The sequence below is a fragment of the Balaenoptera acutorostrata genome, chromosome 12, assembly GCF_949987535.1.
Source record: "Balaenoptera acutorostrata chromosome 12, mBalAcu1.1, whole genome shotgun sequence".
NCBI classification, from domain to species: domain Eukaryota; kingdom Metazoa; phylum Chordata; class Mammalia; order Artiodactyla; family Balaenopteridae; genus Balaenoptera; species Balaenoptera acutorostrata.
Window position 1 is genome coordinate 12,187,537 of NC_080075.1, and position 27,680 is coordinate 12,215,216.

Below are 27,680 nucleotides of genomic sequence, written 5' to 3' on the forward strand. Positions count from 1 at the left end.
CTAGGTCTTTGTTAAACATTTCTTGCATCTTCTCGATTTTTGCCTCCATCCTTTTTCCGAGGTCCCGGATCATCTTCACTATCATTATTTTGAATTCTTTTTCTGGAAGGTTGACTTCATTTAGTTGTTTTTCTGGGGTTTTATCTTGTTCCTTCATCCGGTACATAGTCCTCCGCCTTTTCATTTTGTCTATCTTTCTGTGAATGTGGTTTTCATTCTACAGGCTGCAGGATTATAGTTCTTCTTGCTTTTGCTGTCCGCCCTCTGGTGGGTGAGGCTATCGAAGAGGCTTGTGCAAGCTTCCTGATGGGAGGGACTGGTGGTGGATATAGCTGGGTGTTCCTCTGGTGGGCAGAGCTCAGTAAAACTTTAATCCGCTTGTCTTCTGATGGGTGGGGCTGAGTTCCCTCCCTGTTGGTTGTTTGGCCTGAGGTGACCCAGCACTGGAAGCTACAGGCTCTTTGGTGGGGCTAATGACAGACTCCGGGAGGGCTCATGCCAAGGAGTACTTCCCAGAACTTATGCTGCCAGTGTCCTTGTCCCCGTGGTGAGCCACCGCCACCTCCGGCCTCTGCAGGAGACCCTCCAACACTAGCAGGTAGGTCTGGTTCAGTCTCCTATGGGGTCACTGCTCCTTCCCCCTCAGTCCTGATGCACACTTCTGTGTGCCCTCCAAGAGTGGAGTCTCTGTTTCCCCTAGTCCTGTCTAAGTCCTGCAGTCAAATTCCACTAGCCTTCAAAGTCTGATTCTCTGGGAATTCCCCCTCTGTTGCCAGACCCCCAGGTTGGGAAGCCTGACGTGGGGCTCAGAACCTTCACTCCAGTGGGTGGACTTCTGTGGTGTAAGTGTTCTACAGTTTGTGAGTCACCCACCCAGCGGTTATGGGATTTGATTTTATTGTGATTGCACCCCTCCTACCATCTCATTATGGCTTCTCCTTTGTCTTTGGATGTGGGGTATCTTTTTTGGTGAGTTCCAGTGTCTTCCTGTCGATGATTGTTCAGCAGTTAGTTGTGATTCCGGTGCTCTCGCAAGAGGGAGTGAGCGCACCTCCTTCTACTCCGCCATCTTGAACCGGTCTCCCCCTGAGTAATTTTGAAATGGGCCATATTCTTTTTTCTTTTTTGGCTGTGCTGCATGGCTTGCAGGATCTTAGTTCCCCAACCAGGGATTGAACCCAGGCCCTCGGCAGTGAAAGCGCGGAGTCCCAACCACTGGACCGCCAGGGAATTACCTATATTCTTAATTACAGTTAAAAATTATGGGGTTGTGAATTCTTACAGAGTTGGAGATATTAAGGTCTTTTTGATAAGTGAAAACAAATATCCAGTTGCCCTGACCAACACTGAAGCCACACAATGAGAAAAAAGAAACTGTGTTTCCGAAAATGTGCTATTACTTTCCCCAACAGGCAAGGTCCATATGTTTTCTGTGTAAGTAAAGTTGTAGTCAAACTGATTTCATTACCTGACAATGCCTTTAGGTTTTAAGTTCTTAGAGATATGGGCCTGTGTTGGTGAAACTGAAAGCTCACTAAATGAGAAATGTGCAGCTGACCCATGACCTGTGTCCTGTGGCCAGACCACATTGTGCCCATGAGATGACCCCTCCTTCGGCAGTCTGCACCCTGACAGCAAGAGACATAACACATGGGGGGTGAGCCGGGGGCTCCTGCAGCTGTCTGAAATTAGATGGATCTCTGCCAACTTTCAAAATCAAGACTAAAATACTTGGGGATATGGATGTGGTCACACCTTTCTTTACGTATTTGGCATCAAAGCGGTATGAATAAATTACATCAATTTTTAACATTGGGAATCATGTTTAAATTATATTTGAGGTTACTATTTAAAGACATTTTTGGAGAAAATTGGACACCTCCACTAAGTGTTTATCATTTATCTTTCTAATCACTACTTCAACATTGATTACAATTCCACCCCTAAAGTGGGATGATTTTTTATGTATTTCCAAAATGGGTTCCCAGTGAGCGGTGGCTGGCATCATTTCCATGCTTCAAGATTCAGGATAGGACTTCCCTGGTGGCGCAGTGGTTAAGAATCCACCTTAACCAGGAGACACGGGTTTGATCCCTGGTCTGGGAAGTTCCCATGTGCCACGAAGCAGCTAAGCCCATGCGCCACAACTACTGAGCCTGCGCTCTAGAGCCCGCGAGCCACAACTACTGAGCCCGTGTGCCACAACTACTGAAGCCAGTGTGCCTAGAGCCCATGCTCCGTAACAAGAGAAGCCACCGCAATGAGAAGCCCGTGCACTGTAACAAGGAGTAGCCCCCGCTCACTGCAACTAGAGAAAGCCCACGCACAGCAACGAAGACCCAATGCAGCCAAAAATAAGTAAATAATTTTGTAAAATTAATTAGTTAATTAAATTTTAAAAAGATTAAAAAAAAGATTCAGGATAATGCCAACTGTGATGGTGGCCATTGTGACTCTTGGGTAACCTTTGCTCTGGGTCAGGCACTGTTTCAAGTACTTCACACAGATTAACTCCTTACATTTATTAACTCAAAGAGTAGGAGGTGGAAATTAAAAAGTAACTCCTCTGGGGTTTCATAGGGAGTTATAGGCCCTATGGGGATAGGTGTTATCAACTGCTTTTATGTTCATTTCCAAAAGGATAATTTTGGTTTTGTTGGGATTTCTCTTCTTCTTGGGATTGAATTCTTCCAAAACTGTGTGTGTCCCCTTATTTTAAGATAGTTTTTCTCATAAACAAGGTATTACGTTTGAATCTTTGCAGACAAAATGTGTGACACCAGGAGCAGGGCCCATGTTCCTTGTCAGGCATGAAGTCTTTTGTACTTTGAAGAACTGTTAGGTTTTTTTTTTGTTTTTATTTATTTATTTATTTTTGGCTGTGTTGGGTCTTCGTTTCTGTGCGAGGGCTTTCTCTAGTTGTGCCAAGCAGGGGCCACTCTTCATCATGGTGCACGGGCCTCTCACTATTGCGGCCTCTCCCGTTGCAGAGCACAGGCTTCAGACGCTCAGGCTCAGTAGTTGTGGCGCACGGGCCCAGTTGCTCCGCGGCATGTGGGATCTTCCCAGACCAGGGCTCAAACCCGCGTCCCCTGCATTGGCAGGCAGACTCTCAACCACTGCGCCACCAGGGAAGCCCAAGCTGTTAGGTTTTTTTTTGTTTGTTTGTTTGTTTTTTTAAGCTGTTAGGTTTTAAACTGTGGGGTATATGCACCATTTCTCAGCTGCCAGTCAAGGTTCCGTGACTGTGAGGGCTTTGACAATGAAGTTACTCTACTTGATGATTTTCTGTCCTCCCCAGATTATATAGAGAATGACCAACTAACACATAATCAATACTGGGTTAGCCATACAGAAAACGCCTTTTGATATATCAAAAAAAAAGACCAATTTGTCTACCTAATTAACAAAAAATCTATGGCAAATCTTTTAGGCACTGAGTCCAATGGGGTTAAAAAACCAAAAAAAAAAAAAAAATTAAGACCATAGTTTTCCCTTTCATCCCTTGTCTGGGGACGTTTCTAGGTCCTGATGGTCACTGCCTGTTTAGATTATAAACAGTCTCCAGGTAGCTGACCCAGGTGTCCCCATCGGTCATGAGTGATGGGACTGCCCTCTCCATAAGGGCCGAGCTGGTTCCACCCAGCACCATTGGGAGAAGTGACCAGCATGAGTGACCAGGGAAGGAAGTTACCACCCAGACCAGGCCCCTGCTATCCATTGCTGATCCATGCTGTCTGTGCTCCATGTGTGATATCTCTCTGTGAAAACAAACCTCCATAATTTAGAATTAAAGACATGTTCCTAGTGCTACATTTCAACCTTCACCAGCCCTATGGTTCCTATTTGAAAAGCCAATCCCAAACGCAAAATTAGTTTCCCGCACCAGAGAACACCATGATAGTCAAGGTTTGGAAACAAAGGGGAAAGTATTTTTTCCCCTGGTTATTTTTTCAAAAATCTCCCCCATTCCCCATGTTTTAATGGGTCAAGTTGCGCAGCAATGTCTTTAAAACAAAATAAGTAAAGCCAGATTTTTGAAAATGGAGCACGTTGTGTGTTTGTCGCTGGAAGAAAGAGTGTCAGTGCCCTTCTAAATGTAGACTGTAGTCACAACTCTTAGAATTGCAAGGAACACGAGCCCACTTGTGCTGGTTCAAGGAAGCTGGCAGGTGGTCAATGTCAAGGTTCAGTGCAGCTCCTGGGCAGTGTTCTCTGGGGGTTCTGAGGGCGGGAGTGTCGAGGAGACAGTCTTGCTCTTGCCTTCGGGTGCGTCTGCCACATGTTCCCTTTCTTCCAGAGGTTTCTTCACTGACCCCTCTAAGTACCATGTTCGCACGACCCTAGTAGGCCCAGATCCCCAGGACCTGAGGATGCTGCCAGCCTGTCCTGCATCACTGCCCGCCTATTGGCTCCCTTGGCTGTGGCCTGAGTGCGGAAGGGACGCTGTGGAAACACAGCCGCTGCCCCTGGGATGTGGGTGGGGCAGCTTCCCTCGGAAGAACTTCCCTCGGGCGACGAGGCCCCTGGTGCCTCAGTATTTCCTTTCCTTTCCTTTCCTCTCTGTCCCCAGAAAGAGCTCTCAGAAGACGTCGGCCAGAACGACAGTCTTGCTCAGCTTTCTGTTCAAGTCCACAACGCCTCGTGCACCGTGAGGATTGCAGCCATCACCAAAGGGGGAGTCGGGCCCTTCAGTGACCCAGTGAAAATATTTGTCCCTGCACACGGTGAGAGCTGGTGCCCGATTGACTGACGGAACATCAGTCCGGGCAACACACAGGTGGCCGGAGAGTAGCCTGTGGCATGGACGGCTTGTTTAAGAATGAAGCATAAAGACCAAAAGGAAATTTCGCAGTGATGAGGATAGTTGATAGTCGATCACAGAGCTGTCGATACCCTTGAGTCTTCCCACTACTATTACTATCCAGGGTAATAACTTCCTAGGAAGATTCATCCTTTCAGAACCCAGAATTTGACTGGACTTAATGAATTTAGGTGTTTTGTTTTTGTTTTTAACTTTTATTAGAGTATAATTGATTTACAATGTTGTGTTAGCTACAGGTGTACAGCAAGGTCAGTCAGTTATACATGTACATATATCCAGTCTTTTTTAGATTCTTTTCCCACATAGGTCATTACAGAGTATTGAGTAGAGTTCCCTGTGCTATACAATAGGTCCTTATTAGTTAGCTATTTTATATATAGTATTGAATTTAGTTTAAATGTATCCAAACTACATGACTGAATTTTGGATAGGCAGTGTGGCTAATCCTCAGCTCTCTATAATTGGCAGTGTTTGTTTATTTGCTAGTGTTTGCTTTAAGCGGTGCAGCTTGCTCTGTTAGTAGTCATTCAAACCTTAGGTAACATGCTTTGTGATTGATTGGTACAGAACAAGAAGCGTTTCCTATAGAAGCCATCTTTACACAGCGCTGGGCTCGCTCAGCTAAATGCCCATCCCTGCGTGCTGGCTTCTGCTTGTCGTTGGAGTGGCCTTAAGCAAGGTGACGCCGTGGTGCCCCAAGTGGCCCAAAAGCTGTGTTTGCTTCTGTAGACCAGGGCAGCCGCCTTTGTTCTGACTCTGACCTGCCCTAGGTTGTTTGGTAATGAACTGCTACCATAAACTCTACGCAGACATCTATATGGGTATGATTTGTGCATTTACAAGTTCTTGCCAAATATATAGCCTTTGTAGCCGTAGCAGACAGGACTTGGGAACAGACGGTTGAGTCCCCGTATGTCTGTCCCAGTGACCCTCAAATATGTTCTCCTTTTTAGTGCCAAATTGGATCCATATTACAGCTCCTACAGCCCATAAGCCCAGTCCCAAGGGAACATTAGTAACTGGTGTTGGGGACACAAGGCGTGCCTACCTGGCAGAAGTTCAGGGACAATGAGATTCTGATTCTAGAGGCACAGGTTAAAAATCAGAGTTTAACACAGACGTAGAAAACAAACTTATGGTTACCAAAGGGGAAAGGGGGTGGGGGAGGGATAAATTAGGAGTTTGGGATTAGCAAATAAAAACTAGTACATATAAAATAGATAAACAATTAGGTCCTACTGTGTAGCACAGGGAACTATATTCAATATATTGTAACAAACCATAATGGAAAAGAATATGAAAAAGAATATATATATTATATATATATATACACACACACACACACATACACACACATACATACAGCTGAATCACTTTGCTGTACACCAGAAACTAACACAGCATTGTAAATCAACTATACTTCTTTTTTTTTTTTTTTTTTCCCCGCACCTTGTGGCATGTGGGATCTAGGATCTTAGTTCCCTGACCAGGGATCGAACCCACGGCCTCTGCAGTGGAAGCACAGAGTCTTAACCACTGAACTGCCAGGGAAGTCCTATTCTTCAATTTTTTAAAAAAAAGTCAGAGTTTAAGATGACAGAGCTTTCATCTTCATTCATAATAAACTGTCCAAAACTGTAAAAAGCTTTGCTGTTCTGGCAGTCCTGGCTTTGCATGGTTCCCGTCTGCGTACATTTCAGTAACCACAGTTTAGTTACATCACACCTGTTCCCCAACAATATGGTTCAAATTTAAGGTGCTAGCATATACGAACTGTGAGTAATTGTATAAACTTCACCGCCAGCTCTTCAGTGCACAAATCTCTCCATAAATAACAGGGGCATCTTGGTTGTAACCAGTTGGGTCACTTCTTTCAAAGTCTGTCTGTGGTTGATCACCGTGCTTTCCTTATTCAGTTCACATGCATCTAACAGGCATAGAGCTGTGTTACTTCCTTGTCTCGCAGGGGCGAACCCACATGACATTTCACAAAAGCAGATAATTGAAAGACGGAGCTGGTGAACAACGATGAAATGTAGAGAAGAAAGAAAAAGTGATAGTGTTGGAAGTGGAATTTGAATTGAATGTGTGTGGAATTCCGAAAGAACTAGTTGACTGTGGGCATGTTGTTGCTGCTGCCATTTGGTCCATGAGATGTGCAGCCAGGGAACTCGGTGAAGGTGGACTTACCCACGTGAGTGAACTGGTCGTGCTGAAAAGGAGAAAGATGTCCCAGAGGAAGTTACACCGGCCACAGTCTTCACATGTGTGTCAGGGGCCCCGAAGCTGGTGTACTGAATTGGGAATATGCAGATTACGGCCCACTGAATGAGCAGCACACACCACCCACGTGGGGTGGGCAGATAGTTCCCTCGGCATCTGAGCTGCCACTTTGGGGAAGTGAAAACCCTGGGGTCATTTTGATTGTGCAGTTTCAATACACCCACACAAAGGAAGCAGAGTCACAAGATCTATTACAGATCCCAGACGCGGGTGTGGGGGGAGGAGGTGGGAGAGCCAGGGCAAGGGTGGTCCTTCATCCCACGTTGGAGCAGGCGGAAGAGAGAGGGTAGAAAATGCCTGTACTTAACTTTTCAGGAGCTCAACTCTAAATGGTTATTTTTAAAGGTGCCCCCGGAAAAGCAAAGCGAGAACTTGCAGCAGGACTCCTAAGCTCAGATCCTTATCGAAATGCCCAGACTCTGAATTGTCATACTGGGTTGTAAGCAGGGTTGTCATACTGTACAGTGCCTCAGCAGGGACTTCCCTGGTGGTCCAGTGGTTAAGAATCCGCCTTCCAATACAGGGGACGCAGGTTCGATCCCTGGTTGGGGAACTAAGATCCCACATGCCGAGGGGAAAGTGAGCCTGCGCGCCACAGCTAGAGAGCCCACGCACTGCAACTACTGAGGCCGCGAACTCTGAACCGTGCACGCCACAACTAGAGAGAAGCCTGCACACCACAACAAAGAGCCCGTGCGCCACAACAAAAGATCCCACGTGCCACAACTAAGACCTGACACAGCCAAATAAGTAAATAGATAAATAAATATTTTTTTAAAAGAAAATGCCTCAGCAGCAACTCAAAATCTCTGCCTTTTCATCACAACATTAAAGGAACTCACAGAGGTGTTTTACAACACTGAAAGCGCAAAGGATAAAACATTGGAAGCTGATCCAAACTTGGAAAGGAGTATGACATTTGTCAGGGCATGGAAAATACATTCTGTCTATATCCTAAGCTATATGGCTAGAAGCTGGCAAGGAGTGTTCAAACTACTCTTGATACTTTTTTTTACAAAGAAATAAAGCATTTTGATTCTCAATACTTCTAGTGTTTTAAATTAGAGCGTACCAGTTAAATATTAGTTTTACTATTTTTTCAATTGCTTATACATTTATAACTGACATGAAGAGAGTTCCCCAATATTGTAAATCAACTATCCCAAATCCCAAAGAGATGTTTTGAATTGATTCTATTGGTATTTTACCAGGTTGGGTAGATTTTGCCCCCTCGTCAACCCCAGCACCTGGCAACAAAGATCCTGTGCTCATCGTCCTTGGCTGCTTTTGTGGATTTGTTTTGATTGGGTTGACTTTATATATATCTCTGGCCATCAGGAAAAGATTCCAGGAGACAAAGTTTGGGTAAGTTTCTCAGTTTAAAATGTTTTGCTCAGTGGTATCGATGAAGTTGCTATGCCAAGCGTTAATGCATCTTCTGCTGGCCCAGCTCCGGTACCCAGCTGGGTCCCTGTATTATGCACACCCCGGGGGAGGCAGCTTCCTTACTTAGGCCAGTGCCACAAAGGCAGGCACAATAGTGAAAGCTTTTTACTTCTTCTAAAGTCTCTTCTTGCTTTCCTCCTTTCTTGTTTTCCTTTAAGAGGAAACTTAATATTTTTTAGGACATTAAATGTTGTGAAAATAGTTTGATTCTGGTTTTAAAATACATTAAAGTCAAAGTGCTAGAATGACATCCCATCCACAATAGCATGAGAAATATAATGTTCCTAAGAAGAAACCCAATGTATGTACAAGAACTTTGTGGAAAAACTTATTAAACTTTACTGACACTGCAGAAGACAACTCAAATAAATGGAAAGATGTGTACCATGTTCATAGATGGGAAGGCTCAGTTTTGTCAAGAGATCATTTTTCCCCAAGTTAACCATAAATTCAATATAATCACCATCTAAATTGCTGCAGGATTGTTGATAAAAGCTGATTTGAAAATTTACCTGAGGGACTTCCCTGGCAGTCTGGTGGTTGAGACTTTGCCTTCCAATGCAGGGGGTGTGGGTTTAATGCAGGGGGTGCAGGTTAGATCCCTGGTCAGGGAGCTAGGATCCCATATGCCTCGTGGCCAAAAAGCCAAAACATAAAACAGAAGCAATGTTGTAACAAATTCAATAAAGACTTTTTAAAAGGTCCACCTCAAAAAAAATCTTTAAAAAAAAAAAAGAAAGAAAGAAAGAAAATTTACCTTGAAGAGTAAATAAGCAGAGACAGCCAAGACAGTTTTGAAAAGCACAAAAGTTTGGGTGGAGAGGGCTAATCCTACTAGGTATAAAAACATGTTAAATGATTAGAACAGTGAGGTATTGGTGAGAACTCAGTGTATGGACATCACAGGCCGCCCATACGTGTGTGGGAATAGAATATACAATGAAAATTGCATTTCAAAACTGTGGAGAAAGGAAGGAATGTTCAAAAAACAGAACCTGTTTTAGGGGTTGGATGGAGAGAGATGAACAAGACAAACATGGGGCTGCCCCCATGGGGCTGTAGCTTATAGTCTAGCAGTTAAGAAGTGCAGAAGAAAATACTCCATGTGAAAACATTCTTATCAACCAGTCCTCCACTAACTCATGGTTCCACAGAACCCAAACGCTTACCACCAAAATAGATCTTAGATATTATCTGATTCAACCCTAGCTGTAATAATTTGGAGAAGTTTAAGGTTGAATGTTTTAAAACTTAGCAAAAAGTGGGGCTGCAAAGTACAGCAGATATATTAATAAGATTCCAGTACTGTTTCAAATATGTAGAAATAAAATTATCTCCAAGGACCATTAAGATGAGCAGAAGCTGAAAACAAGTGAAAAGTTTATCACAGGTTATTTTATACATTATTTTGTACTGAAGTCAGTTTCCTTGGGTCTTCCCTGCAACACCCTGTCCATTTGTTCATTTTGTACAAGCACCTTTCACTTGTTCATTTTTTAATGAAAATACCTTTATTTTCTACTTATAAAAGTAACATTCTTATAGTTTTTTTAAAAATCAAATTATATAGAATAGTTGAAAGTAGAAAGTAAAACCCACCTGTAACTCCAGGGTTTATACCTGGTCTCAGTTGCTATTTTGGCATAAATCCTTCCAAATTCTTTATTTTGCATACAAATATATTATTTTTTAAATGTGTTCTCTCTTTTAAAATAATCTATATATGCAAGATAATGTGAGGTTAAGTCTATAATTTAGACTCATGAATTCATAGTACTTTCCACCAATTAGTCTAACACAGTGACTAAATGGATTTTTTAAAATAGGTTTTATTTTTTAGAAAAGTTTTAAATTTACAGAAAAAATTGAGAAGGTAGTACAGAGACTTTCCATATACATCACATCCAGGGTCCCCTGTTATTAACATTTTATGTTAGGACAGTATATTTGCTACAATCAGTCAAACAATATCAATACATTATCATTAATGAAGTCCATACTTTATTCAGATTTCCTTTGTTTTTGCCTAATATCCCTTTTCTTTCCCAGAGTCCTATCCAGGACACCCCATTACATTTTGTTGTCATGTCTCCTTTGGCTCCTCTTGGCCATGGCAGCCTTTCCTTGTTTCCCAGCCTTTCCTTGTTTTTGTTGAACTTGATAGTTTTCGGGAGTACTGGTCAGGTATTTTGTAGGATGCCCTCTCTTGGGATTTGTGTGATGTTCTGCTCATGATTAGACTGGGGTTACAGGTTATTGAGTGGAAGACTACAGAGGTAGCGCGCCATCTTCATCCCATTACATCAAGGATACACGCTGTCAACACGATTTATCACTGTTGATGTTGATCCTGATCACGTGGCTGGGGTGGTGTCTGCCTTGTTTCTCTACCATAGTTATTTTTTCTCCCTTTTTATACTGGACTAATAAGAAGCAAGTCAGTATATGCAGCTCACACTTAACAGGGTAAGGAGTTAACGCTACCCCCATCTCTTAAAGACAGAGTATCTATATAAAATATTTGGAATTCTTCTGCACAGGAGACTTCTCTCTTTCCCCCAATTTATTTATTTATTTATACACATATATATATATATACACACACACACATGCATGTGTGTGTGTGTGTGTGTATATATATTATCAGCCTGGACTCGTGGATATTCATTGTATACTTTGGGTTATAATCCGATATGATTTTATCGTGTTGCTCAGATTGTCACAGCTTTGGCCATTGGGAGCTTATCAGTTGTTCTCAGCTCTTGATGGTTCCTAGACAGGGTTGTTTGATATTGCCAGGTAAGCCTAAAATGGATCTAAGGAAAGAAGCCTATTTCTCCCAGTGAGAAAGGTTTTTGTACTAGAAGAGCCCTTTTAACAGGCAGCAGCTTAGTAGCGTCTTGTGGAACCAGCCCCAGCCTGGGTGGCCTTCTGCTTCTTGTGTGAGATGTCTGTCCTCATTCACCCAGGAGCGCCTTCACAGAGGAGGATTCAGAATTGGTTGTCAGTTACATAGCAAAGAAGTCCTTCTGTCGGCGAGCCCTTGAACTCACCTGTAAGTTGACTCTCATTTCTCTTTTTTGGCAAAAGTTAAAATAGTTGAGAGCAAAGAAAACCACAAATTAATTGATAGATTTCTAACAAAAGCCAAAGGAGTCAAAGAATGTCTATCTTTAATGTGCAAAATGTGTCTGGAAACCAACAAGTAGAGAGTCAGACATGGCCCTGGGCTTCCCTACTGGCCGGTTTCCTGGAAGTCTGGAGCTGGACCCACGGTGAAGTGACCTGGTTTAAGGACTCCTGATGCCATGAAACATGGAGGGAAGAAGGAACTCTCAGGGTGAGAGGAGAAGATGTGGGCAGAGGGATTTAAAGGAAACAGCAAAGCAACTGTCAAAATCTTGAGCTCATTTCCTGTTTTTTCCTGGCAACCAAGTCAGGGAACAATTTGCTAGCATACTTTGTGACAGTTATGGTTTGAGCTTTGCTGAATCAGAGTGGGAACTCTTGTTAGTTTCAAAGAATGGGAATAGACAGATAGCTGTGTTCTTGAATAATTTCAGAAACAGTGTTGGAAGTGTGCGAATATTATCAAATTCAAGCTTCTGGATGTTTGCCAAAAAACAAAACAAACAACAACAAATAAATATAAGGATGATGGAAGGCAGGTTACTATGAAACAAAAACTCATTTGATGTAGGATGTTATTACTTCTCTAATCTAGAAGTTTTGCCTGTTAGATGTCTATTCTTGCATTTTAAAAAAATCTGTCATTTAGACCAATTTCTTTCCTTGATTGAAGCACTATTTGGGGAAAATTTTTCCACTAAGAGCTAATGTGTCCTTTCTAATTACCACATTTTTTTTTCTTTCAAAGTCATTCCCTAACTATGGCACAAACTGAACCATTTGCCAAATGGCTATTGAATTGGTCTCCCTCTCCTGGTTAACACCTTTTATTGATAACACTGATTGTCTGTGCTGCATATCTACACCTCATAGAAAATCTTAATCTTCAGTCCCCCACCAAGTATTCAATTTAGCACTTTCTATGTCATTCTAATGAGGTTCTATATACCATATGTAAAACAAACTCTACCTTGTTCTCTACATGTTTCCTGTGGATTCTGTGTCACCTTCCCTGGCATGGGAGGGCAGGCGAGGTGTCCTGATGACTTTTTTGTATCCCACAGTTAGGGGTATACTAGTAAATGCTCCACTAGAAAGAATATTGACTTGGGACTTCCCTGGTGGTCCAGTGGTTAAGACTCTGAGCTCCCAATGCAGGGGGCCCCGGTTTGATCCCCGGTCAGGGAACTAGATCCCGCGTGACGCAACGAAGATCCCTCACGCGGCAACTAAGATCCCGCGTACTGCAACTAAGACCCGGCGCAGCCAAATAAATTTATAAATAAATATTTTAAAATTTAAAAAAAAATATTGACTTACCTTCCTCACTCCTTTGAGTCAAGGGCAAAGCTCCCCTGCATGAATCTGATTGCCAGCTGCTGCTACCACGCAATGGGAAGAGAAATATGGTTCTGATTTTTATAATCCTTCAGGATTAATTTTCCCCTGAAAGATTCATTTTACTCAGTTTAATCATTAAGTAGGATTAAGTGTGATATTTTACTACTGGCATTTTGGGGGGAGAGCTGTGGATATAAAATGAGAAAAATGTTTAACTTTTTTATAGGACTTTATACTTTATATACAATTTTAATTATATTCATATGAAAGGAAGCATACTGACAGGTCATGTATGTTCTGTGACTCCTTTTATAGTACATAGCTTGGGAGTCAGTGAGGAACTGCAAAATAAACTAGAGGATGTCGTGATTGACAGGAACCTTCTAATTCTTGGAAAAATTCTGGGTGAAGGTAAGCAGTTTAATTCTTTTAAAATATGAGTAAGAAGGTAAGCAGTTCACAGTCATTTTAAAAAATATATATTTATTAAATAAAATACCATTTTTGTGACTTTAAGTTATAATACAAATAGTTCTATATCTTATAGCTTTTAAAATGAAAAAGTAAAGAGTGATTTTTGAAACTCAGATTTGGCCTATGAAAAGGGCCTCTGCAGAGCCTAACAAACACAGTAGGCTCTTGAAAAATATTAGTTTCCTTTCTTCATTAAAATGCATGCAATTCATTGGTCGGCTTCCTATATACTTTCAATTTATTCCTCTAGTTCTTAAGTGTACTATTCTTGTCACCTTCCTAATTAAATAGGAACAGAGGTGAAACTACATATTTGTCAAAATGGTCTTAGGATAAATGATAATGGTATTAAGAGTTTGTACTTGATGCATGTCAGTAACAATTTCCATGTTGTCTTGTAAGTTTCTTGAATCAGTTAGGATGCTTAATAAAGTGATGAGCTGAGCTAAGTCTGAGCCAACCGAGCTTGTGACAAGCAGGAGGCTAGGGCATGGCCTGTGCCCTGGGTTTACCAGTGTGGGTGACCTGGCCAGCTCTGCCCGGCTGCTGCGTTGGGGTCACAGCAGAGCCACGTGAAAACAGCAGCTACGGTGCTATTGCATTTCTGTGGGCAAGAGAGATTTTGCACAAGGTCAATATAGATGTTGTTTTACTTCGCAGGAGAGTTTGGGTCTGTCATGGAAGGAAATCTTAATCAGCAGGATGGGACCTCTCAGAAGGTGGCCGTGAAAACCATGAAGTGTGAGTTAACCCTGATGAAACCCATTCTTCTAGGCGTGGGCAGCTGCTTCAGTATCCGGTGCTTCATCAGGCCAGTGATGAATGATGGAGTTCCTATGTCATGGTCTCGGTCACCAATGGGTCAGAAGGCCATCCAGAGCACTGTTAAGGTCACAGATGGAGAGTTACTGTAATGAGCTCTTCATACCTGCATCATATATTCTTTTTTTTTTTAATGTTTGGTTTTATTTATTTATGTATTTATTTATTATTGAAGTATAGTTGGTTTACAGTGTTTCAGATGTACAGCAAAGTGATTCAGAATATTATATATTCTTTACACTTGTCAGGGAGGGGGAAATTTCCCCCTCCACTCCTTTTAAGTTCTTGTGGCTGGCCTAATAAAATTGACACAAGACAGATTAACAGAAAAAAAAAATAAGCTTTCATTCATGTGCAGGAAATGTCAAAGAAATGGGACCTACGAAGTGGCCAAAGAGGCAGCTTTTATACGTTTTAGACAAAGAAACAGTAAATTTGTGAGGAATTGACAAGACAAAGAAACTAAGATCCCGCGTACTGGGTTTTAGGTGCTCAATAAGTGAAGAATCAAAGCAAAGCTCAAAGTTTGGGCTTGGGGTAGTCAATTTAAAGAACTAACAAGGGAGAGGGTGTGGAGAAAAGGGAACCCTCTCGCACTGTTGGTGGGAATGTAAATTGATACAGCCACTATGGAGAACAGTATGGAGGTTCCTTAAAAAACTGAAAATAGAACTACCATACAACCCAGCAATCCCACTACTGGTCATATACCCTGAGAAGACCATAATTCAAAAAGAGTCATGTACCACGTGTTCATTGCAGCTCTGTTTACAATAGCCAGGACATGGAAGCAACCTAAGTGTCCATCGACAGGTGAATGGATAAAGAAGATGTGGCACATGTATACAATGGAATATTACTCAGCCATAAAAAGAAAAGAAACTGAGTTATCTGTAGTGAGGTGCATGGACCTAGAGTCTGTCATACAGAGTGAAGTAGGTCAGAAAGAGAAAAACAAATACCATATGCTAACACATATATATGGAATCTAAAAAAAAAAAATGGTTCTGAAGAACCTAGGGGCAGGACAGGAATAAAGACGCAGATGTAGAGAATGGACTTGAGGACACGGGAGGGGGAAGGGTAAGCTGGGACGAAGTGAGAGAGTGGCATGGACTTATAAATACTACCAAATGTAAAATAGATAGCTAGTGGGAAGCAGCTGCATAGCACAGGGAGATCAGCTAGGTGCTTTGTGACCACCTAGAGGGGTGGGATAGGGAGGGTGGGAGGGAGACTGCAAGAGGGAGGAGATATGGGGATATATGTATATGTATAGCTAATTCACTTTGTTATAAAGCAGAAACTAACACATCATTGTAAAGCAGTTATACTCCAATAAAGATGTTAAAAAAGAAAGAAAGAAAGCTAACAAGGTTTGTTTATACAAGCTTCTTCAGCCAGAATTCCCTGTCTCTGGCGATAAGGGTGTCCTTCATCTTTCACATGAGAGAGTTATTTCCTGCTTTCAGGAAGACAGAAAGGAGTGTCAGAGTGTCCCTCTTGCACTGGCCGTTTCCTAAGTAACTGTAATTCAAAATAATCAATATGCCATTGTGACATATTTTGGGGTGGCCCACCCTGAGCCCCAGCACACTCAAGGCAATAACATTTGTTATTTTTACTCTCTCCCTCCCCCTCTCTTATCATTTAGTAGAGATAATGATTCCAAAGTAAAGCATGAATTTCCAAGGCAGGGCTGAGCTGGTAGCAGCATCTGACCCCAGGGATTGGTCTGGCTTAGCTTGGTGGGTTCACTTCCTCACTTGAGGGTGGTTGTGTGGTCTGCAGGAAGCTGTGGACTGCCTGGAAGGTAAGATTCCCAGAGAGAGGAGAAATATTCTTTGGTTAAAGGCATATCAAGAGCTATGATCATAAACTGCAGTCTCCAAGGGAGCTGGGAAGAGTGCTTACATCTGGGTCAGGAAGGGCCTGATAAGTCATCACACAGAATCTGTTTTCATCCCACAAGTAGTAAAGTGCTATTAAGAGTCTTAAGCAAATGAGGACAAGAGCATATTATTACATTCTAGAAAGTTCACTTTGGTTGCAGCATGGAGGAGAACGAATTACAGTGTTGACAAAAATAGTGGCAGATGCCAGTTAGAGCCCTTCAGAGTCTGTGCCCATGTCCATCTCGACAAGGAAACTAAGGCTCAGAAAGGTGGTGACTTGTCCAAATCAAATAGCTAGAAAGGAGGAGGGTCGGGCTGGAGTTTTCCTCACCATAGATTGACCAGACTGCAATGGCGGAACATGATAACGGGTCCCCCCATGCCCTTCTCCAGGAAGCATCTCCAGGGCCTGGAGACACATGATTGTCTAAGTTTGGTTCTTCAGGTGTCCAGCTGGGCACCCATGAAATTGACCATGATCGTACACCATTCACCTGCAGTTGTCTTCACAATTCATACAGAGGAAAATTATTCGGTGCTGTGTTTGTTAATGCTCTTAATATTGCTTCCTCATTTACCACTTGTATATATACAATTTTATTTTTGATCAAGGGGTAAAGTAAAACTGGTTTCTTCCTAAAATTTAAATCCACTGTTTATTGGGCATTAAGGCATCAGTTAGATTATAAGCATGTACTGAGACTTTTTAACCAGAATTGGAGGCTGAAGTTTTAATTTAAATATAAAAGTAACCATAATAACCAATAAGTCAGACGGGCTGGTGCTTTTTGCTTTTTCAAGCTTTTTGTATACATAATAATGGCCAATACTTATGTAATTCTTACTGTGTGCCAAAGGGCACTGCAGTTATTCCCACATTTCATCAGTACAGCAGGAGCAGGAAGTCAGTACAACTAGGAAGTAGGTGTGGGTAATCTCCTCCATAGACTGAGAAAACCCGAAGTTAGAGTACTTACTGGAGCTGAACCCGGTGTGGAGCCGAGTCTGGGTATCAAGCCACAGTCAGCATCCTTCCTGCCTCTCTCGTTTTTCTGTTAACCTCTCAGTGTGTCCCTGGGAAGGCTCCTTCCATCAGTTATCCCAATTCACCAAGTAGAAAGTTTAGGGGCCCTCGTGAAAGGAGCTGGGCCTGGAACCTGTTTCCTCTCTGGCCTTGGCTCTGCTATCCTTTCACTTAATTAGAATAACTAGTATGTGAATTGCATCCATGCTAATTATCAAAGATTAAAAGCCCAGTCTCTGGCCTCTGAATCCCAGGGTCATCTACATTTGCCTGGAGGGGTTAGACCCTGGGGAAGGGGTTTGCCCACTTCACCTGGTTGTTTGGGGCAAAGTTGGCAGACATTTTGCAGGTCTATAGAATTTTTTTTCTTAAATTTGCTTTGATAGGAAGATTAATGTATCTTAAGCCCATAGGAGGTACAGACCCTGTACTACATGCTCTTACATGTAATTTCAATCAACATTTACGCCCTGTTAAAACAGATTCCCTAAGGCATGCTTGGCTTTGTGTTTGACTTTAACTGTGGTGAAATACACATAACATAAAATATACCATCCTTACCATTTATAAGTGTACAGTTCAGGGACATTCAGTACATTCACACTGTTGTGCAACCATCACCACCGTCCATCTCCAGAACTTGTTTGCCTTGCAAAACCATAACTCCGTACCCATTAAACAGCAACCCTCCATCCCCCGTGCCCACTCCTGCTTCCGGCAGCCACCATTCTACTTTCTGTCTCTGTGAATTTGACTTCTCTAAATACCTCATAAAAGTGGAATCATACGGGATTTGTCCTCGTGTGACTGGCTTATTTCACTTACCATAATATAGAATTTTAAATGTTTCTCTTAAATTGCCTTAATTCCAAAAACTTGGTATGAAACTGCATCTAGTTCACAAGGCGTGATTGGGCAACCAGACTTGCAAGAAACGTGGTGAGAGAGAGAAGCATGTGTTCTTTCTTTTTTGAAGGCAAAAATCATTGCAACAGATCAGTTGGATTTGATTTTAGTTTTTTTAAACTAATATGCTTTCATTTTTTAGAGCAGTTTTAGGTTTATAGAAAAATTGGGCAGGGACTTCCCTGGCAGTCCAGTAATTAAGACTTGGGGCTTCCACTGCAGGGGCCATGGGTTTGACCCCTGGCCAAGGAACTAAGATCCCGTATGCCTTGCAGCTCAGCTGAAAAAAAAAAAAACATTGGGCAGAAAGTAGAGGGTTCCCATATGCCCCCTCCCCTCACACAGTCTCCCCTATTAACATCTTGCATGGGTGTGGTACACTTTTTATAATTGATGAACCCGTAGTGATACATTATTAACTGAAACTCATAGGTTACATTAGGGTTCACCTTGTGTTGTATGTTCTGTGGGTTTTGACAAATGCATAATGCCCTGTGTCCACCATTCCAGGGTCATACAGAAGTTTCACCTTCCTAAAATCCCCATATGCCATCTATTCATCCCTCCCCCCACCAGTCTCTGACAACCACTCATCTGTTCACTGTTGCTATCATTTTGCCTTTTCCTGATTTTACTTTTAAAGAACAAAATTGCTATTGCCCCCTCCCCTTCTCTGAGTAAATAACTCGTGCCTAACATTTTCTGTCTTTTCTTTTAGTGGACAACTTTTCGCAGCGAGAGATTGAGGAGTTTCTCAGTGAGGCTGCGTGCATGAAAGACTTCAACCACCCAAACGTCCTCCGACTCCTAGGTACTCAGAGAAACATAGCACCACTGGGTGGCCGGAGGGGCTCGGCTAATCCACTCTGGGCCGCAGGAGAAATCTCTGGGGCAGATAAATTTTACACTTTGTATAACTGCGAAGCAATTTATAACATCGGGTTTTTCGGGAATTCCCTGGCGGTCCAGTGGTTAGGACTCGGCGCTTCCACTGCAGGGGGCCCGAGTTCGATCCCTGGTCAGGGAACTAAGATCCTGCAAGCTGCACAGTGTGGCAAAAAATAAAATAAAATAAAAATAAGGGAGTTTTCACTCAAAAGACTTTTTATGGTTATATTTTCTGAGGCTGGTCGTAAAAATAAGCCTGCATTTTCCTGGACATCAGTGGGCCCAGGAATGTTTAGTGTCCACAGAGTTCTAGGTGATTGTGGATTAAAACAGCCCCCGGTTACTCCAGTTACAAGACATGAAAGCTGGTTATGCTATAATTTGTATTGATTTAGTTTATCCGTGAATCAAAAGCTAGCAGAGTAAAGCTGTAAAAGTAGACAAATTCCATAGATCATCTTTGAGAAACAATTTATTGACATATTTCAAGTACTGATTTCTTGGGATCTCCACTGACAGTTTCATGGGACTTGATTTAAGTGATTTGAGTCAGTGATTTAATAGGCAGAATTTGGTTTTGTGGCACTGTTTGCTAAAAAATACAAAATGGAGAGCCCGTATCAAGTGGTTGCTGTGTGATACTATTCCAGGAGGGAAGAGTGACCTAAAAATAATTGAATATTCTGCTGACTTTTTTTTTTTTTTTTTTTTTTTTTTGCTGTCCTGTGACTTGATAAATGCTAAATTCTTTGGGGAACTTTCAAAGTTTTATTATGATGGACACTGCAGAGAGATGGGAAAACTAATGTTTGGAGACAATGTTATGTCAAAGAAACTACTGTTGGTCATTTGTAACTATTGACTTCAGCAGACTCTGAGAACAATGGCGCTTTGTAATTGTACCAGCATGTGCAAGAGCTTTGTAAGCTTGATCTCAGGTGACAGACAGGCTCTGATTCTAGCATCCATGACAAATGATGTTTTTTCCCCCCCGTGTATGTGTTAACATTTAGAGATGTGAATTTCACCTATTGGCCCTCAGAATTCTTCCAATAGTTTTAAGCATTTGGTTGCAGGGGACTTCTTCATACGATTAAGTATTTAACCATCACATGAAACTAGTTTGCCCTTGAATTCTGCTGCAGTCGCTACCCCTCACTTAGACGCAGTATAACAAAAACGCCACGGGTTTATAGATGGCTGTACTTGATTAATTTTTGAGAGCTTTCACGCAAAGATTGGCACTAGTCTGAAAGAAAAAGAAATACCAAGAAGTGGACCCAGTGTGTGTTCCATATTCTAGAATACAGCGTGTGAGTTGTGAGGGTTTTGTTTTCTTTTGTTTTTTTAACCGCTAACTTGAGAGCACATGTTTTCAATTTGGCCAGTGCTTCTGCAGTGCTTTTTCTGGCCACTGGTAACAAGGGCTCTTTGTAACTTACTCTCTGTTTTTAATTCCAGGTGTGTGTATAGAAATTAGCCCTCAAGGCATCCCCAGGCCCATGGTGATTTTACCCTTCATGAAATACGGGGATCTGCACACCTATTTACTCTATTCCCGATTGGAGACAGGACCAAAGGTAATTAATCACCCAGTTGCATGGCCTCTGAACAGTGCTTGGGGCTCCCGTGACAGGGCCTGGACAACACCAGCGTCTAACCTAGAAAATGAAGGAGGGAAGGAGGGGACACTGGCCTCTGTTCAGTGCCCACTGTGCACCCTGGGGGTTGAAATGTGGTCCTCATAGCCGGCCTGCCCATAGATTTCATTATTCCTGTTGTATGTGAGGGAGAAGCCGGCTGGGAGTGGAGCATAGTGGGCCCCTCTTGCTGTCAGAGTGGTCTCTTTCCTTGAAAGTCTCCTCTTTTTAGATTGTTCACTCTGAAATTACTGAGTGGCAGAGCCATCTCAGTTTCAGAAAGTGTATAAATTTTAATGCATGTATAGATTCATATACTACCATTACAATCAGGATACAGAACAGTTCCGTCACCCAAAACTCCTCCTCCTGCTACCCCTTTATAGTTACACCTTGCCCACATGGCTAACCCCTGGTAACCACTGATCTGTTCTCCATCACTATAGTTTTGTCTTTTAGAGAATGCCATATACATGGAATTATATAGTTTGTAATTCTTTGAGACTGGCTTCCTTCACTCAACATTATGCCTTTGGGAGCCATCCAAGTTGCATGTATCAGTAGTTCATTGCTTTTTTTATTGCTGTGTAGGCTTCTATTGTATGGCTGTATCACAGTTTGCTTTTTCCATTTGCCCATTGAAGGACCTATGACAGTTTTGAGTTGCTGTAAAAATTCACATACAGGTTTTTGAGTGAACATAACTTTTCATTTCTCTAGGCTAAATACCCACGAATGGGATGCTAGGTCATATGGAAAATGTATGTTTGTCTTTATAGTAAATTGCTAAACTACTTTCCAGAATGGCTATACCATTTTACATTTCCACCAGGAATGTATGAGAAATTCAGTTGCTCTGCATTCTTGTTAGCACTTGGTATTATCTGTAGTTTTTTGTTTTGTTTTGTTTTTAGCTGCTCTGATAGGTGTATAGTGATAGCTTATCATGAAATTTATTTGCATTTCCCTGATGATTAATGATGTTGAGCATCTTGTGTTTATTTACCATCTTTATATCCTCTTTGGTGAGTGTCTGTTAAAGTCTTTTGTTTATTTTTTAATTGGGTGGTTGGTTTTCTTGTTGAGTTTTGAGAGTTCTTTAGCTACAGTTCCTCTGTTGGATATGTGATTTGCAAAGACTTTTCTCCCAGTTTGTAGCTTGTCTTTGTATTCTCTTAACATGAGCAAAAAAATTTAAATTTTGATGAAGTATAGTTCATCAGTTTTTTCTTTTAATGGATCATACTTTCACTGTCATTTCTAAGAACTCTTTGCCTGACTCCAGATAAAAAAGATTTTCTTCTAAAAATTTGTGGGTTTACATGTTACGTTTAAGTCTGTGACCCATTTTGAATTAATTTTTGTATAAGGTGTGAAATTTAGTTTGTTGCTTTTTTTGCATATAGATGGCGAGCATCATTTGTGAAAAGACTATCCTTAATCCACTAATTGCTTTTGCACCTTTGTGAAAAATCAGTTGTACACGTGTGGGTCTATTTCTGAGTTCTCTGTTCTGTTCCGTTAAGCTATGTGCCACCCTTCACCCCTATCACACCATTGAGATTACTGTAACTTTATTGTCTTAAAATCGGGTAATGTGATTCCTCCAAATTTATCCTACTTTTTCAGAATTGTTTTTGCTATTCTAGTTTTGTTGCCCTTCTGTATAAATTATAGAATCAGTTTGTGTCTGCCAAAAGTACTGCTGTCATCTTATGTTCTTTTGAACAAAATAACAAGGAAACAAGTACACAGCATCTTACTGACTAATGAATAGTTTCGATTTGCAAAAATATAAAGTATATCTCCAATGATGGAAACTCCCAGGTTTTATAAAAATTTAAAAGGCTTCAGTGGGGGAGGATCTAATGTTAAAAGGAATAAAAATTTAAAAGGAATGTATTTTCATATTTTGACACTTTGTAGCCACATGTAAAGCTGAAAGTCACAAAATGCATCACAGACAAACTAGAAAATCAGGCTTTTATTCAAATCTCTGCTGCCTTATCAGTCAGTTCCTTGGCAATAAATACCTTCTGGTCCTGCTAGAGTGGCCCAAGACTAGGTCTCAGTCATATAAATGTGATTCTTCAGCAGGACCTGGGTGCCATTCTGTCCTCTGTGTGAATAGCACGCCTGCTCTTCCAATCCATGAACACTGGATACCTTTCCATTTATTTAGAAACTAATTTAATTCTTTCCTTTTGTAGTTCTCAGAGTTTAAGTTTTGCACTTCTGTTAAATTTATTCCTAAGTATTTTGTTGTTGATTCTTTTGTAGATGTTGTTTTCTTAATTTCATTTTCAGACAGTTCATTGTTAGTGTGTAGAAATGCAGTTGAGTTTTGTATGTCAATCTAGTATCCTGCAACCTTATTGACCTCATTTATTAGTTTTACCACACAATGATCCTTTAAATGACCTTTGGTCACAGTCTGCAAGATTAACATAGTTCTGCTTGGAAAAAAAGAACACAAATGAATAGCACCTGATATTCATTATACTTTCATGAATGTCAGCAGATTTGATATTTCTTAGCACCCAAATCCTTTCCTGGAAATTAGCATCCAGAACATCAAATGCCCCAGATATACAGAACAGAGGCGTAAGGCTTTCATGCCTGATTTACTTACATTTTTTTTTTTAACAACTCCATTATGTAAGGGTAAAGGATAAAGCATTTTTGTTATATATACAGTCTGTGATTGACACGTGTCTTAGTTGAGAAATATAAATCATTACAAATTCAGTGTCGGGACTTCCCTGGTGGTCCAGTGGTTAAGACTCCATGCTCCCAACTCAGGGGGCCCGGGTTCGATCCTTGGTCAGGGAACTAGATCCCGCATGCCTCAGCTAAGAGCCTGCATGCTGCAGCTAAGACCCAGCACAGCCCAATTTAAAAAAATTCAGTGTCTTCACGTGAACCACTTCAGAAGACTCATGTGCCACATAGAATAAACCATAAATCCAACGCCTTGGGGAAGAATATATCATGGGTGGACCCACTTACGATTTCTAGGGACTTTGTGAACCCTTTTCTTTAGAGCTCTGACTGCACCACAACATTGAATTACTACACAGAAGTCTTCATTCGTCATCATCCTCGTAATCAGTCCCAACACGGCAGGTTTTCCAACACGCAGTCTGGTTTGATTTTTACAACATAGAAAAAAAAAAACATTAGGCTGTTAAAACTTACAGGAAGGCCGTAGAGAAACAAAAATGAAAACTCCCGACTACTTACTTGTGGTACTTTGGTCCCATGATAAGGGGTAAAGACCATCCTACTTTCTGTCCAGAAGAAAAAAAAGTCTCTTTTGAAACATTGCAAAATAAAATGATACCAGATGTGGGTGCATAATTGGGAACAGCTCCTTCTCCATGGGCTTTTTGCTGTCAGAACATTAGATCCTCCCCCACTGAAGCCAGACCCCCCTTCTTTTCCCCTCTTTGTCCCACTGCCACTCAGAAGGACACAAGGATCGCATTTGAGCTCATAACTTGTGAAAAGAATGTTATTAACTGGCCACACACACAAAAAAAATTGTTGGTGGTATCTTTGGAATTGCATTAAATTTATAAATTAATTTTTTAAAATACCTTTAAACACAAGGAGAAGAAAACTTGCGATACTTGCCAAGAAGTTTTAGGGTTTGTTGGTTTTTGTTTGTTTTTCATTCCTTTTTAAAACCTTATTTGTGACATTAGTGATATGGAAATTTCCTTGTTTCATGGCCACGCTTCTAAGTCATAAAGCCATCATTTCACCCCCTCAAATGGAAGTAACTTGGTTTCCTTTTAAAAAATAATCCTGGACTTCCCTGGTGGCGCAGTGGTTAGGAATCTGCCTGCCCACGCAGGGGACGCAGGTTCGGGCCCTGGTCTGGGAAGATGCCACATGCCGTGGAGCAGCTAAGCCTGTGCTCCACAACTACTGAGCCTGCGCTCTAGAGCCCATGAGCCACAACTACTGAAGCCTGCGTGCCACAGCTACTGAAGCCTGCGTGCCTAGAGCCTGTGCTCTACAACAAGAGAAGCCACCGCAATGAGAAGCCCACGCACCACAACAAAGAGTAGCCCCTGCTTGCCGCAACTAGAGAAAGCCCGGGCGCAGCAACCAAGACCCTATGCAGCCATAAATAAATAAATAAGTAAATAAATAAAGTTATTTAAAAAAAATAATAATAGTCTCTCAGGAATTCCCTGGTGGTCCAGTGGTTAGGACTCTGTGCTTTCACTGCCAGGGCCCGGGTTCATTCCCTGGTCAGGGAACTAAGATCCTGCAAGCCACACGGTGTGGCCAGAAAAATAATAATAATCTGTCTCCTTGTGTCTTTCACCCCCTAGCATATTCCTCTGCAGACACTGTTGAAGTTCATGGTGGACATTGCCCAGGGAATGGAGTATCTGAGCAACAGGAACTTTCTTCATCGAGATTTAGCTGCTCGAAACTGCATGTAAGAGTCCTGGCCCATCCTGGAGTGGGTTGGACCTCATGGTGGTAGATATTTGTGGGCATGTGGGGTGACCTGTTGATGTTAAAGTATGGAGGAGGACTAAGCTTGGGAGGCGACAGTGTGGCAGGCTCCGGAGATGGGGTTTCCACCGCCCTGACACATGACTGGGTGTTTGCTTGCAGGTTTTCACTACCTCTGCCTCTAAGAGTCTGGCTGGCCTCCAAAACTCCCCTGTGACTTCTTTTTTTTTTAATTTTTATTGGAGTATAGTTGATTTACAATGTTGTGTTAGTTTCAGGTGTACAGCAAAGTGATCAGTTATACATATACATATATCCACTCCTTTCTAGATTCTTTTCCCATATAGACCATTACAGAGTAATGAGTAGAGTTCCCTGTGCTATATAGTAGGACCTTATTAGTTATCTATTTTCTGTATAGTAGTGTGTTTATGTGTGACTACTTTTTTATTTTCACACTCTCACTCAGCTAGGAATACTAGGTGTGAACTTTGGGATCCTCCCCAACTGCCATCAGCTTATTTGGATCCAGAGTTACATATAAGTCAGCTGATCATGAAGACAGTAATGAAAATCATAATGGTTTCGTCCCTGAGTTTCCATGATGCTGCCTTGTGAAGTAGTTTGGTCCTGACTACACCAGAGCTTTCCTTTTGCAGCAGAGAGACGAGGGCTTATACAAGAACTTCGAACTTCCCCTTCCCCATCTCTTCAGTCTGCTTCAACAGCCATTATCTGATGTATATCTTCAAAAACAATAACTATTTCTTGATTTGAAATTTACTATTGCAAGAAGAGAGAGTGTTCCTTAAATGTATTGCTGTCGTTCGTTTTTCTTCACTGGAGATGTGACAGTGGAGCTTGTCCCCTCCCTCCTCCTAACCAACCCTGCCCCCTGGCCCTCTATCACTTTCACCTCACTTTTGAAAACCCAGAAGGGTCTTGGTTTTGTTTTTCATTTAAATAACTTGTCTACCATGGAGGGAGAATCATGAAAACCTTTTTTTCCCCTTAACATTTCCTTCATGTTTTTCCCACGAGGTAGGGTGACCAGCTGTCCGGTTTGTCCAGAACTGAGGGATTTCCCAGGATGTGGGACTTTTAGTTTTAAATGTCAGTGTCAGGCAAACAGGGACAAGGTAGTCGCCCTACCTCCAGACCGCTCATTCCTCCTCCTCCTCCTCTCCTTCTTGTCTAAGATCAATTTTAACTGCTTGGGCTGTAAATGCAATTGTATTCCTTTAATTTTCCAGTTAATTCCTCAGGTACCACCTGGCACCGTCTTAGCAGGAAGTCCGGTGTCCCCCGCTTACAGCACGTGCTTCCCCACCTCCCCCAAGCTGTCTAAGTGGCTTACTTAATCTATAGAGCCAGTGCTGCTTCCAGACGTCAGGCAGGAAGGCTACTGGGCTCTAGATGAGTCCACCAGGGGGCCCTGGCTTGGAGCTGCTACTCTTTCTACTCCCGTGCACCTCTGTTCCTGCAGGTGACTCCGTCCTCTGTGCCCAGGTGCCCTGGTTGGTCCAGATTGCCACACAGACCAGAAGGGTAGAAAGGTATAACTCATGTGGTTCCCCCTCACTTGCTCTGCCATTGGTCCCAAAGCAGGACCCTCGCAGGCTGTGGGGTCTCTCTCTTTTGGTTACTCATCGTGAATGTTTTCAGCTGCATCGGGTGCAGACCTGTGATTTAAGGCTTTGCCTCTGAGGTCGCTGAGGACATGAACTCACTCTGTCTCTCTCTGTAGGTTGCGAGATGACATGACTGTCTGCGTCGCGGACTTTGGCCTCTCTAAGAAGATTTACAGTGGCGACTACTACCGCCAGGGCCGCATTGCTAAGATGCCTGTGAAATGGATCGCCATAGAGAGTCTCGCGGACCGAGTATACACCAGTAAAAGTGACGTGGTACGTACGTACAGGGTTTTGATCCGGGGCCCCGCATTGCAAAGATGAAGGCATGCTGAAAGAGATGACTTAAGCTGGTGCTGCAGGACATCTTCCTCTTTGATCAACTGAGGATTGGGGCATGCTCACACTTCTCTTTATTTATCGCTAGATGCTTTAATTCAGGCGGAACATTAGATTCTGGTGAAGTAGCCTGACCTTCAGAGGATGGCAAAGGCCCTTAATTTATTTCCACTTTCCTCTGCTACAGTACAGTGACTCATTGCCTGCAACTAAGATATTTCATATTCACATTAAATTAAATGAATTCATCCCATGGCTGTTTGGAACTAAGATGCTGTATAAAAGGTGCTGTGTATTGATACCCTTAACCAGAGATCAGGAAAAGAAAACACTTGCTGACAACAGTAGGAACAGAACGTTAAACAGAGCACTGATGTGACACAGGGCTAGATCTGCCTTTGTCTCATTTCCCAAACAGCTTTAGTAAAAATGGGGAACTGTGACGTTCCGGCCCCACATTATTGCCGTTTTGGGAGAGCAGCGTATCTCAAACATAATTGTCAGCTTTGTGCACGACCGCCGGGGCTCTAAGGAAATGACCTTTCCCAATGAAAAAGTCCA

General features: G+C 42.1%; 1 protein-coding gene across 3 annotated transcripts in view; it reads left to right on the top strand.

Annotated features, from left to right (window-relative positions):
- Positions 1–27,680, top strand: part of MERTK (MER proto-oncogene, tyrosine kinase) — a 115,424-nt gene that overhangs the window by 79,703 nt on the left and 8,041 nt on the right. For 2 of the 3 annotated variants that reach the window (XM_057558616.1, XM_007197380.3), the window contains 9 exons: positions 4,574–4,727; positions 8,320–8,473; positions 11,524–11,609; positions 13,340–13,435; positions 14,159–14,239; positions 18,864–18,956; positions 20,495–20,613; positions 25,020–25,129; positions 26,897–27,056. In XM_057558616.1, coding sequence (XP_057414599.1) covers positions 4,574–4,727; positions 8,320–8,473; positions 11,524–11,609; positions 13,340–13,435; positions 14,159–14,239; positions 18,864–18,956; positions 20,495–20,613; positions 25,020–25,129; positions 26,897–27,056 — 1,053 coding nt within the window. The remainder of the gene's footprint in view (positions 1–4,573; positions 4,728–8,319; positions 8,474–11,523; positions 11,610–13,339; positions 13,436–14,158; positions 14,240–18,863; positions 18,957–20,494; positions 20,614–25,019; positions 25,130–26,896; positions 27,057–27,680) is intronic. The other variant, XM_057558617.1, reaches the window with a different exon arrangement.